The sequence below is a fragment of the Salmo trutta genome, unplaced genomic scaffold, assembly GCF_901001165.1.
Source record: "Salmo trutta unplaced genomic scaffold, fSalTru1.1, whole genome shotgun sequence".
Taxonomy (NCBI): Eukaryota; Metazoa; Chordata; class Actinopteri; order Salmoniformes; family Salmonidae; genus Salmo; species Salmo trutta.
The window spans coordinates 6,612-20,706 of NW_021822646.1; the positions used below are offsets into that span (position 1 = coordinate 6,612).

General features: G+C 45.7%; 1 protein-coding gene across 1 annotated transcript; it reads right to left on the bottom strand.

The window, feature by feature from the left end:
* Positions 1 to 500: 500 nt before the first annotated feature.
* LOC115183069 (uncharacterized) lies at positions 501 to 11,245 on the bottom strand (the record flags this gene model as incomplete). Its single annotated transcript, XM_029744430.1, has 3 exons — positions 11,036 to 11,245; positions 3,556 to 3,700; positions 501 to 902 (listed from the first exon to the last, which is right to left on the bottom strand). Coding segments are annotated over exons 1-3 (601 nt in total), but the record flags the coding sequence as incomplete, so codon positions are not given.
* Between the last annotated feature and the right edge of the window lie 2,850 nt (positions 11,246 to 14,095).

The window sequence follows — 14,095 nt, forward strand, 5'->3', positions numbered from 1 at the left end:
TATCTCAACCTGAGGGACAGCCAGATATGTGTCCTCCTGCCACAACCTGAGGGACAGCCAGATATGTCCTCCTGTCTCAACCTGAGGGACAGCCAGATATGTCCTCCTGTCTCAACCTGAGGGACAACCAGTGAAAAGGAAAATGTCTTTCATACCAGGTCATGTGTCTTTCTCAGTCATGTTGACACTGGTCTACTACTGTTGCTTTAATGTATTGTTATTCTCATTAATATAGTTGTTGTAGTTGATGTTAATCCCATGTCCACTAATATTATTATTATTGCTGTTGGTCACAACATTTTTGTTATACGTATCCTTATAAGTCATTTAACTTTCCATGTCAATAAAGTCTATTGAATTGAATGAGAGAGAGAGAGAGCGAGAGAGAGAGAGAGAGAGAGACAGAGAGAGAGAGAGAGAGAGAGCGAGAGAGAGAGAGAGACAGAGAGAGAGAGAGAGAGACAGAGACAGAGAGAGAGAGAGAGGGGGGGGGGTCTTACCCTGGTTGGAGGCGGGACTCAAAGGATCTTGGGTGGTGCCGATTGGCCAGGAGGTGCCCAGTGACGTCATAGAGGTCACCCAATCACGAGGGTCTGTGTGAACCATGGCGGGAGGAGTTGTGGAAGAGAAGTATGAAGAGGATGAGGAGGAGGATGAAGAGGAGGAGCGTGTGACAGTAGTATTATCAGTGTGTGGAATAAAGCGATTTCCAGTTGGGTCGAGGTTGTGTTTACTGTCGGGTCGATCCGAGGTCGTGGTCACGGTGCCGCCAGGTCCGGTCACATTTGGGTTAACGGGAGAGGTCCCGATGGCGGTGAACGGAGTGTCCGTGGAGAGAGGGAACGCCGTACCAAAGAGGGGGTCCGACTCTCCTCCCAAAAAGAAAACATTCCCAAAGATTCCTGAAACACAACACACACAGGAGGAATCTTATAGCCTGGAGATGATTAATCAATACTATATAGTCTATAGACTGAAGAGACAGACGTTCTGATAACAGATGATTAATCAATACTATAGTCTATATACTGAAGAGACAGATGTTCTGATAACAGATGATTAATCAATACTATATAGTCTATAGACTGAAGAGACAGATGTTCTGATAACAGATGATCAATCAATACTATATAGTCTATATACTGAAGAGACAGATGTTCTGATAACAGTTGATTAATCAATACAATAGTCTATATACTGAAGAGACAGATGTTCTGATAACAGATGATTAATCAATACTATATAGTCTATATACTGAAGAGACAGATGTTCTGATAACAGTTGATTAATCAATACAATAGTCTATATACTGAAGAGACAGATGTTCTGATAACAGTTGATTAATCAATACTATATAGTCTATATACTGAAGAGACAGATGTTCTGATAACAGTTGATTAATCAATACAATAGTCTATATACTGAAGAGACAGATGTTCTGATAACAGTTGATTAATCAATACAATAGTCTATATACTGAAGAGACAGATGTTCTGATAACAGATGATTAATCAATACTATATAGTCTATATACTGAAGAGACAGATGTTCTGATAACAGTTGATTAATCAATACTATAGGGTCTCAGTGGCGACCCGTCATTCAGGGCAGGTGTCACCAGCAAAGCACCCCCACACCATCACACCTCCTCCTCCATGCTTCACGGTGGGAACCACACATGCTGAGATCATCCGTTCACCTACTCTGCGTCTCATAAAGACATGGCAGTTGGAACGAAAAATCTCACATTTTGACTCATCAAACCAAAGGACAGATTTCCACCGGTCTAATGTCCATTGCTTGTGTTTCTTGGCCCAAGCAAGTCTCTTCTTATTATTGGTGTCCTTTAGTAGTGGTTTCTTTGCAGCAATTAGACCATGAAGGCCTGATTCACACAGTCTCCTCTGAACAGTTGATGTTGAGATGTGTCTGTTACTTGAACTCTGTGAAGCATTTATTTGGCCTGCAATTTCTGAGGCTGGTAACTCTAATGAACTGATCCTCTGCAGCAGAGGTAACTCTGGGTCTTCCTTTCCTGTGGTGGTCCTCATGAGAGCCAGTTTCATCACAGCGCTTGATGGTTTTTGCGACAGCACTTGAAGAAACTTTCAAAATTCTTGAAATCTGCCGTATTGACTGACCTTCATGTCTTAAAGTAAAGTTTGCTTCTTTGAGCTGTTCTTGCCATAATATGGACTTGGTCTTTTGCCAAATAGGGCTATCTTCTGTATACCACCCCTACCTTGTCACAAAACAACTGATTGGCTCAAAAGCATTAATTGAAATGCATTCCAGGTGACTACCTCATGAAGCTGGTTGAGAGAAGGCCAAGAGTGTGCGAATCCGTCATCAAGGCAAAGGGTGGCTACTTTGAAGAATCTAAAATATATTTTGATTTGTTTAACACTTTTTTGGTTGCTACATGATTCCATATGTGTTATTTCATAGTTTTGATGTCTTCACTATTATTCTACAATGTAGAAAATAGTAAAATAATTAAGAAAAACCCTTGAATGAGTAGGTGTGTCCAAACTGTTGACTGGTATTGTATGTAGTGATGGTCAGGGAGAATCGAAGAGAGACATGTCGTTTGGGGTTCCCGAGTGGCGAAGCGGTCTAAGACACTGCATCTCAGTGCTAGAGGTGTCCCTACAGACCCTGGTTCGATTCCAGGCTGTATCACATCCGGCCGTGATTGGGATTCTCATAGGGCAGTGCACAATCGTCCCAGCGTCGTCCGGGTTTGGCCGGGGTGTAGGCCGTTATTGTAAATAAGAATTTGTTCTTCATTGACTTGCCCTAGTTAAATAAAGGTTAAATAAAGGTTAAATAAAGGTTAAATAAAGGTTAAATAAAAATAAATAAATACATGGTCAGGGAGAAGTGGAGAGATAAACGCTGTGACGGTCAGAGAGATAAACGCTGTGACGGTCAGGGAGATAAACGCTGAGACGGTCAGAGAGAAGTGGAGAGATAAACGCTGTGACGGTCAGAGAGAAGTGGAGAGATAAACGCTGTGACGGTCAGAGAGATAAACGCTGTAACGGTCAGAGAGAAGTGGAGAGATAAACGCTGTGACGGTCAGGGAGATAAACGCTGTGACGGTCAGGGAGAAGTGGAATGATGTATATATTAATAAGGGAGAGAGATAACTCTGTCAGAGAAACGGACAACAGACGCAGCCTACTAGATAACCAATGAGTGGACACAGCAGGGGAAACAGAGACAGCTGGACAGGAAGTAGGAGAAGACCACTGAAATGAACAGATGTGTGTGTGTGTGTGTGTGTGTGTGTGTGTGTGTGTGTGTCCGTGTGTGTCCGTGTGTGTGTGTGTGTGTGTCCAGCTGTGTGTGTGTGTGTGTGTGTATCCGTGTGTGTGCGTGTGTGTGTGTGTGCGTGTGTGTGTGTGTGTGCGTGTGTGCGTGTGTGCGTTTGTGTGCGTGTGTGTGTGTCCGTGTGTGTGTGTCCGTGTGTGTGTGTCCAGCTGTGTGTGTGTCCGTGTGTCTGTGTGTGTGTCCGTGTGTGTCCGTGTGTGTCCGTGTGTGTGTGTGTACCTGAGAAGGCCAGTAGAACCAGCAGTAGACAGGTTAGCAGACTGATAACAGGAACGAGGATGAGGAGGACGAGACGAATGTAGTTCTTCGACGAGGTCATCTTCTGAGGACACACTTCACCCATGGTGATGACCTCATCAGCAACCTGGGGAGACAGAGAGAGGAGACAGAGAGAGAGAGAGAAAGAGAGAGAGAGAGGGGGAGAGGAGAGAGAGGGGAGACAGAGAGAGGAGACAGAGAGAGAGAGAAAGAGAGAGAGAGAGGGGAGAGGAGAGAGGAGAGAGAGGGGAGAGGGGAGAGAGGGGAGAGAGAGAGGAGACAGAGAGAGGAGACAGAGAGAGAGAAAGAGAAAGAGAGGAGGGAGAGGGGAGAGGGGAGAGGAGAGAGAGGGGAGAGGGGAGAGAGGGGAGAGAGAGAGGAGACAGAGAGAGGAGACAGAGAGAGAGAAAGAGAAAGAGAGGAGGGAGAGGGGAGAGGGGAGAGACAGAGACACAAACACAGAGAGACCGAGACAGGAGACAGTTATAATACTATAACTAACAGACAGGTCAGCAGTACTATAACTAACAGACAGGTCAGCAGTACTATAACTAACAGACAGGTCAGCAGTACTATAACTAACAGACAGGTCAGCAGTACTATAACTAACAGACAGGTCAGCAGTACTATAACTAACAGACAGGTCAGCGGTACTATAACTAACAGACAGGTCAGCAGTACTATAACTAACAGACAGGTCAGCAGTACTATAACTAACAGACAGTGGTACTATAACTAACAGACAGGTCAGCAGTACTATAACTAACAGACAGGTCAGCAGTACTATAAACTAACAGACAGGTCAGCGGTACTATAACTAACAGACAGGTCAGCAGTACATAACTAACAGACAGGTCGCAGTACTATAACTAACAGACAGTCAGCAGTACTATAACTAACAGACAGTGGTACTATAACTAACAGACAGGTCAGCAGGTACTATAACTAACAGACAGGTCAGCAGTACTATAACTAACAGACAGGTCAGCAGTACTATAACTAACAGACAGGTCAGCGGTACTATAACTACAGAGTGGTATATAACTAACAGACAGGTCAGCAGTACTATAACTAACAGCCAGGTCAGCAGTACTATAACTAACAGACAGGTCAGCAGTACTATAACTAACAGACAGGTCAGCAGGTACTATAACTAACAGACAGGTCAGCAGTACTATAACTAACAGGACAGGTCAGCAGTACTATAACTAACAGACAGGTCAGCAGTACTATAACTAACAGACAGCAGTACTATAACTAACAGACAGGTCAGCAGTACTATAACTAACAGACAGGTCAGCAGTACTATAACTAACAGACAGGTCAGCAGTACTATAACTAACAGACAGGTCAGCAGTACTATAACTAACAGACAGGTCAGCGTACTATAACTACACAGACAGGTCAGCAGTACTATAACTAACAGACAGGTCAGCAGTACTATAACTAACACAGGTCAGCAGTACTATAACTAACAGACAGGTCAGCAGTACTATAACTAACAGACAGGTCAGCAGTACTATAACTAACGACAGGTCAGTGGTATATAACTAACAGACAGGTCAGCAGTACTATAACTAACAGACAGGTCAGCAGTACTATAACTAACAGACAGGTCAGCAGTACTATAACTAACAGACAGGTCAGCGGTACTATAACTAACAGACAGGTCAGCAGTACTATAACTAACAGACAGCAGTACTATAACTAACAGACAGGTCAGCAGTACTATAACTAACAGACAGGTCAGCAGTACTATAACTAACAGACAGGTCAGCAGTACTATAACTAACAGACAGGTCAGCAGTACTATAACTAACAGACATTGGTCTATAACTAACAGACAGGGTCAGCAGTACTATAACTAACAGACAGGTCAGCAGTACTATAACTAACAGACAGGTCAGCAGTACTAAACTAACAGACAGGTCAGCGGTACTATAACTAACAGCCGGTCAGCAGTACTATCACTAACAGACAGTGTACTATAACTAACAGACAGGTCAGCAGTACTATAACTAACAGACAGGTCAGCAGTACTATAACTAACAGACAGGTCAGCAGTACTATAACTAACAGACAGGTCACAGTACTCTATAACTAACCAGACAGGTCAGCGGTACTATAACTAACAGACAGGTCAGCTGGTACTATAAACTAACAGACAGGTCAGCAGTACTATAACTAACAGACAGTGGTACTATAACTAAAGACAGGCAGCAGTACTATAATAAAAACAGGTCAGCAGTACTATAACTAACAGACAGGTCAGCAGTACTATAACTAACAGACAGGTCAGCAAGTACTATAACTAACAGACAGGTCAGCAGTACTATAACTAACAACAGGTCAGCGGTACTATAACTAACAGACAGGTCAGCAGTACTAACTAACGACTGGTACTATACTAACAGACAGGTCAGCGGTACTATACTAACAGACAGGTCAGCAGTACTATAACTAACAGACAGTGGTACTATAACTAACAGACAGGTCAGCAGTACTATAACTAACAGACAGGTCAGCGGTACTATAACTAACAGACAGGTCAGCAGTACTATAACTAACAGACAGGTCAGCAGTACTATAACTAACAGACAGGTCAGCAGTACTATAACTAACAGACAGTGGTACTATAACTAACAGACAGTGGTACTATAACTAACAGACAGGTCAGCAGTACTATAACTAACAGACAGGTCAGCAGTACTATAACTAACAGACAGGTCAGCAGTACTATAACTAACAGACAGGTCAGCAGTACTATAACTAACAGACAGGTCAGCGGTACTATAACTAACAGACAGGTCAGCAGTACTATAACTAACAGACAGGTCAGCAGTACTATAACTAACAGACAGTGGTACTATAACTAACAGACAGGTCAGCAGTACTATAACTAACAGACAGGTCAGCAGTACTATAACTAACAGACAGGTCAGCGGTACTATAACTAACAGACAGGTCAGCGGTACTATAACTAACAGACAGGTCAGCAGTACTATAACTAACAGACAGCAGTACTATAACTAACAGACAGCAGTACTATAACTAACAGACAGGTCAGCAGTACTATAACTAACAGACAGCAGTACTATAACTAACAGACAGGTCAGCAGTACTATAACTAACAGACAGGTCAGCAGTACTATAACTAACAGACAGGTCAGCAGTACTATAACTAACAGACAGCAGTACTATAACTAACAGACAGCAGTACTATAACTAACAGACAGGTCAGCAGTACTATAACTAACAGACAGGTCAGCAGTACTATAACTAACAGACAGTGGTACTATAACTAACAGACAGGTCAGCAGTACTATAACTAACAGACAGGTCAGCAGTACTATAACTAACAGACAGGTCAGCAGTACTATAACTAACAGACAGGTCAGCAGTACTATAACTAACAGACAGGTCAGCGGTACTATAACTAACAGACAGGTCAGCAGTACTATAACTAACAGACAGTGGTACTATAACTAACAGACAGGTCAGCAGTACTATAACTAACAGACAGGTCAGCAGTACTATAACTAACAGACAGGTCAGCAGTACTATAACTAACAGACAGGTCAGCAGTACTATAACTAACAGACAGGTCAGCAGTACTATAACTAACAGACAGGTCAGCGGTACTATAACTAACAGACAGGTCAGCAGTACTATAACTAACAGACAGTGGTACTATAACTAACAGACAGGTCAGCAGTACTATAACTAACAGACAGGTCAGCAGTACTATAACTAACAGTTAGATATAGTATCTCTATTCATCACTTAGGTCCCTGAGTTAATCATACCTGTAGCCTAGTTGGTTGAATATTGTGTTTTTAAAGGTCCCATACCTGTAGCCTAGTTGGCTGAATATTGTGTTTTAAAGGTCCCATACCTGTAACCTAGTTGGTTGTTAGAAGAGACTTTCAGACGCTCTCACCCTCAACATTCACAATAATGAGTTTACCAGGAGTGGGAGAGACAGGACATTACCGCTTCCAGGTTTGGCGACTAATGACAGAGGCATACAGACTCATATATTATATATATATATATATATATATATATATATATATCTCTTCTCTCTACAGGGTCCTAGTGCATAACCGTGCGCGCAAAACAAAAACTCAATCCGTCTTTCCCGAAAATAAATGAAAATGACATAGTTTATTCATACATACATACACTCCAAGCGCGTCGTCAATAAGCTTACCACTTCACATATGCCGTCACCTCTTCCTGTTCACATTGGACCGTCCGTTCCAGAGTTGATTATTTCGCTCTGGTCCAACTGGATGTAACGGAACAGAACGGCGCTCTAACGTAACCCAGAGAGGAGTAACAGAACAGAACGGCGCTCTAACGTAACCCAGAGAGGAGTAACAGAACGGCGCTCTAACGTAACCCAGAGAGGAGTAACAGAACAGAACGGTGCTCTAACGTAACCCAGAGAGGAGTAACAGAACGGCGCTCTAACGTAACCCAGAGAGGAGTAACGGAACAGAACGGCGCTCTAACGTAACCCAGAGAGGAGTAACAGAACGGTGCTCTAACGTAACCCAGAGAGGAGTAACAGAACGGTGCTCTAACGTAACCCAGAGAGGAGTAACGGAACGGCGCTCTAACGTAACCCAGAGAGGAGTAACGGAACAGAAAGGAGCTCTAACGTAACCCAGAGAGGAGTAACGGAACAGAACGGTGCTCTAACGTAACCCAGAGAGGAGTAACAGAACGGCGCTCTAACGTAACCCAGAGAGGAGTAACGGAACAGAACGGAGCTCTAACGTAACCCAGAGAGGAGTAACGGAACAGAACGGAGCTCTAACGTAACCCAGAGAGGAGTAACAGAACGGCGCTCTAACGTAACCCAGAGAGGAGTAACGGAACAGAACGGCGCTCTAACGTAACCCAGAGAGGAGTAACGGAACAGAACGGTGCTCTAACGTAACCCAGAGAGGAGTAACGGAACGGCGCTCTAACGTAACCCAGAGAGGAGTAACAGAACGGCGCTCTAACGTAACCCAGAGAGGAGTAACAGAACGGAGCTCTAACGTAACCCAGAGAGGAGTAACGGAACGGTGCTCTAACGTAACCCAGAGAGGAGTAACAGAACGGAGCTCTAACGTAACCCAGAGAGGAGTAACAGAACGGAGCTCTAACGTAACCCAGAGAGGAGTAACGGAACGGCGCTCTAACGTAACCCAGAGAGGAGTAACAGAACGGTGCTCTAACGTAACCCAGAGAGGAGTAACAGAACGGCGCTCTAACGTAACCCAGAGAGGAGTAACAGAACGGCGCTCTAACGTAACCCAGAGAGGAGTAACAGAACGGCGCTCTAACGTAACCCAGAGAGGAGTAACAGAACGGCGCTCTAACGTAACCCAGAGAGGAGTAACAGAACGGAGCTCTAACGTAACCAGAGAGGAGTAACAGAACAGAACGGTGCTCTAACGTAACCCAGAGAGGAGTAACAGAACGGCGCTCTAACGTAACCCAGAGAGGAGTAACAGAACAGAACGGTGCTCTAACGTAACCCAGAGAGGAGTAACAGAACGGCGCTCTAACGTAACCCAGAGAGGAGTAACAGAACGGTGCTCTAACGTAACCAGAGAGGAGTAACAGAACAGAACGGTGCTCTAACGTAACCCAGAGAGGAGTAACAGAACGGCGCTCTAACGTAACCCAGAGAGGAGTAACGGAACGGCGCTCTAACGTAACCAGAGAGGAGTAACAGAACAGAACGGTGCTCTAACGTAACCCAGAGAGGAGTAACAGAACGGAGCTCTAACGTAACCCAGAGAGGAGTAACAGAACAGAACGGTGCTCTAACGTAACCCAGAGAGGAGTAACAGAACAGAACGGTGCTCTAACGTAACCCAGAGAGGAGTAACAGAACAGAACGGCGCTCTAACGTAACCCAGAGAGGAGTAACGGAACAGAACGGTGCTCTAACGTAACCCAGAGAGGAGTAACGGAACAGAACGGTGCTCTAACGTAACCCAGAGAGGAGTAACAGAACGGAGCTCTAACGTAACCAGAGAGGAGTAACAGAACGGCGCTCTAACGTAACCCAGAGAGGAGTAACGGAACGGCGCTCTAACGTAACCCAGAGAGGAGTAACAGAACAGAACGGTGGTAGTCGTGGGGAATCCTTTCCTTCCAGGTAAGTTACGAGGCGGGGAATGAGGTCTCCGGTGCCCGTTTTTTTCCCCACTAACGGAAGCAGCACTAGGACTAAGCGTCAGCTCCAGCCCTCATGTGAGTGTGTGTGTGTGTGTGGGGGGAGGTCCAGCCCTTATGTGAGTGTGTGTGTGTGTGTGTGTTTGTGGGGGGAGGAAGGGGGTATTTTTAACTGCGAGGTATTTTTCGCTTCAGACTTTCCGTTCAGCCAGCCGCACAGCCGCGTGCCCCCGGTGCAGGACGAGGGAATCTGAACTCTCCACTCAAGAGAAAGACATTTATTTTTAGAGCGAGAGAGACAGAGAGAGAGAGAGAGAGAGAGAGAGAGAGAGAGAGAGAGAGACAGAGAGAGAGAGAGAGACAGAGAGAGAGAGAGAGAGAGAGAGAGAGAGACACAGAGAGAGAGAGACAGAGACACAGAGAGAGAGAGAGAGACAGAGACACAGAGAGAGAGAGACAGAGACACAGAGAGAGAGAGAGAGACACAGAGAGAGAGAGACAGAGACACAGAGAGATAGAAAGAGAGAGAGAGGGGAGACAGAGAGAGAGAGAGAGAGAGAGAGAGACAGAGAGAGAGAGAGAGAGAGGGGGGGAGAGGAGAGAGAGAGACAGAGACACAGAGAGAGAGAGAGAGAGAGGGGGGAGAGGAGAGAGACAGAGACAGAGACACAGAGAGATAGAAAGAGGGGAGAAAGTGTGACTGTGTTTGTGTCTTCCACACGTTGGAGCGCGAGCGGTGGAAACGGTGCGTCGCTCGAGGAGAAGAGGAGACGGTTTCACACCTCGTGCGCTTTAAATAGGAGCCGCGCAGCTGGCGCACTTACCTGCGGGCCCCGTTAACCGGTCAGACCGGAAGAGATCCGTTGGATTAAATAATCTCCCGGTGGGAACTAACCGAATCAGACAGTGGGAATGTGAACCAGCCGTCTGCAAAGAATGTGGGCATTCTTTCTAGCCTATAAAAGTTGTGTTTTTGTGTGTGTGTGTTGTTTTTGGCTAAAGTTTCTCCAGAGATATTCTCACTACAATTTAATAACAGCTAAAATGAAAATATATAATTTATCATAGGACTAAAGCCATTAGATTTACATAACCGGTACAGATCGAAATAAATGGCATTTAGGAGAAAAATGATGTTCTCTAATAGCCACTAAAATATTTAGAGAGCAGAGAGACAGGACGAACGGGAATATTCAGCAAGACAGAACGAACAAGGGAGCGAAGAGGTGAAAAATCTAGAAAGGAAAGGTGAGTTTCTTACCCCGGTGCCGCTGAAGGTGACGTGAGGGACCGTGCAGTCTCGAGACGGTAACATGATGCCTGTTCGCCTCTTGCTGCTTCCCTCTTTTACCCTCACCCACCTCACACACTCATCTCTGTCCCGAACGGTAGATGCTAAATCTCCGGTAGCCTAGCGCTGCTCTGGGAGACTCCAGGGGAAAGACTCCAGGCAGAACCTCTAGAGCCCTATCATTACCCCGGACTCCTCCCACTAACACACACACACACACACTCCCTCTCTCTCCCTCGCCGACTCTCTCTCTCACCCAACTCTCTCTTACTCACTCTCCCGGACTCCCTGACTTTCTCTCTCACTCTCCCCTGTCTCTCTCTCACCCACTCTCCCTGACTTTCTCTCTCACTCTCCCCCGTCTCTCTCGCTCTCCCTGACTCTCTCTCTCACTCTCCCCCGTCTCTCTTGCTCTCCCCGACTCTCTCTCTCACCCACTCTCCCTGACTTTCTCTCTCACTCTCCCCCGTCTCTCTCGCTCTCCCTGACTCTCTCTCACCCACTCTCCCTGACTTTCTCTCTCACTCTCCTGGACTCCCTGACTCTCTCTCCCTGACTCTTACTCTCCCCCGTCTCCCTTGCTCTCCCTGACTCTCTCTCTCTCTCTCGTCAACCCTCACACACACCTGTTCCTGTTTCATTAGATTCGGAGAAACTTTGACACAGATTTGACTTGTGCGTCAACATGAATATAATTTAACAGACGGCTGGCAGGACCTTCGCCCTCGGGGTCAGACCAGGTAAACACCATGACCCTCTGTGTGTGAGAGACGGTGGTGTGTGTGTGTGTGTGTGTGTCGGTGTGTGTGTCGGTGTGTGTGTGTCGGTGGTGTGTGTGTGTCGGTAGTGTGTGTGTCGGTAGTGTGTGTGGTGTGTGTGTGTAGTGTGTGTGTGTGTCGGTGTGTGTGTGTGTGTGTGTGTGTGTGTGTGTGTGTGTGTGTGTGTGTGTGTGTGTGACATCATCAACAGGTAAGACATGAAAAACAGACTTCATTATTTCCAAATTCAGATTTTATTTTTTTAATTTTATTACACAAAACAAAAGTCCCCATCAATCATCAGTTCAGATAATAACAACCTCACAGCTCATCACACGGTCAGATCTCACAAGAACGACAATCAGGACACAAACAAATCCCCAAATCACACACTGATGTTGACTCAACAGAGATATGAACGCTGATCCGAGTTCAGTTTGACATTTCATTTCATAATGAATAAGCTGCTAAGGACGACTGATCTTAGATCAGCAGCATCTCTACTCCGAGACCCTTGAATCATAAATCCCCTGGTGGTCCAGATGAGAAGGTGTTTCTAGACGGAGTTAAAAAAAAACTGCTGAATCGCAGACCGAGTCATTCATAACAATAATAATCCTGTTAATAATAAGAATAACTTGTAATAATAAGACTAAATATGCCCTATTCCCTATGAGGTCTAACAGTGCACAGGGTTCCATTACAGACCCATCCTAATGGGGTTCCATTACAGACCCATCCTAATGGGAACCATTACAGACCCATCCTAATGGGGTTCCATTTCAGACCCATCCTAATGGGGTTCCATTTCAGACCCATCCTAATGGGGATCCATTACAGACCCATCCTAATGGGGTTCCATTACAGACCCATCCTAATGGGGTTCCATTTCAGACCCATCCTAATGGGGTTCCATTTCAGACCCATCCTAATGGGGTTCCATTTCAGACCCATCCTAATGGGGTTCCATTACAGACCCATCCTAATGGGGTTCCATTACAGACCCATCCTAATGGGGTTCCATTTCAGACCCATCCTAATGGGGTCCCATTACAGACCCATCCTAATGGGGTTCCATTACAGACCCATCCTAATGGGGTTCCATTTCAGACCCATCCTAATGGGGATCCATTACAGACCCATCCTAATGGGGTTCCATTACAGACCCATCCTAATGGGGTCCCATTACAGACCCATCCTAATGGGGTCCCATTACAGACCCATCCTAATGGGGTTCCATTTCAGACCCATCCTAATGGGGTTCCATTACAGACCCATCCTAATGGGGTTCCATTACAGACCCATCCTAATGGGGTTCCATTTCAGACCCATCCTAATGGGGTTCCATTTCAGACCCATCCTAATGGGGATCCATTACAGACCCATCCTAATGGGGTCCCATTACAGACCCATCCTAATGGGGTTCCATTTCAGACCCATCCTAATGGGGTTCCATTACAGACCCATCCTAATGGGGTTCCATTACAGACCCATCCTAATGGGGTTCCATTTCAGACCCATCCTAATGGGGTTCCATTTCAGACCCATCCTAATGGGGATCCATTACAGACCCATCCTAATGGGGTTCCATTTCAGACCCATCCTAATGGGGTTCCATTACAGACCCATCCTAATGGGGTTCCATTACAGACCCATCCTAATGGGGTTCCATTTCAGACCCATCCTAATGGGGTTCCATTTCAGACCCATCCTAATGGGGATCCATTACAGACCCATCCTAATGGGGATCCATTTCAGACCCATCCTAATGGATCATAAATCATTCAGAGAGAGAAACAGGAAGTAATACTGGTTCACTCTCCTCTGCTGCTACTGTAGACAGCTGATCTTATCATCATCTGAACCAGGTAGAGTGTCTGTCTGTCTGTCTGTCAGTCTGTTTGTCTGCGATGTGATGGTGTGTGTGTGTGTGTGTGTGTGTGAGTGATGGTGTGTGTGTGATGGTGTGTGTGTGTGTGAGTGATGGTGTATGAGTGATGGTGTGTGAGTGATGGTGTGTGAGTGATGGTGTGTGTGTGTGTGTGAGTGATGGTGTGTGTGAGTGATGGTGTGTGTGTGTGTGTGTGAGTGATGGTGTGTGTGTGATGGTGTGTGAGTGATGGTGTGTGTGTGTGTGAGTGATGGTGTGTGTGTGTGTGAGTGATGGTGTGTGTGATGGTGTGTCTGGTGTGAGTGATGGTGTGTGTGTGTGTGAGTGATGGTGTGTGTGTGTGTGATGTGTGGTGTGTGTGTGTGAGTGGATGGTGTGTGT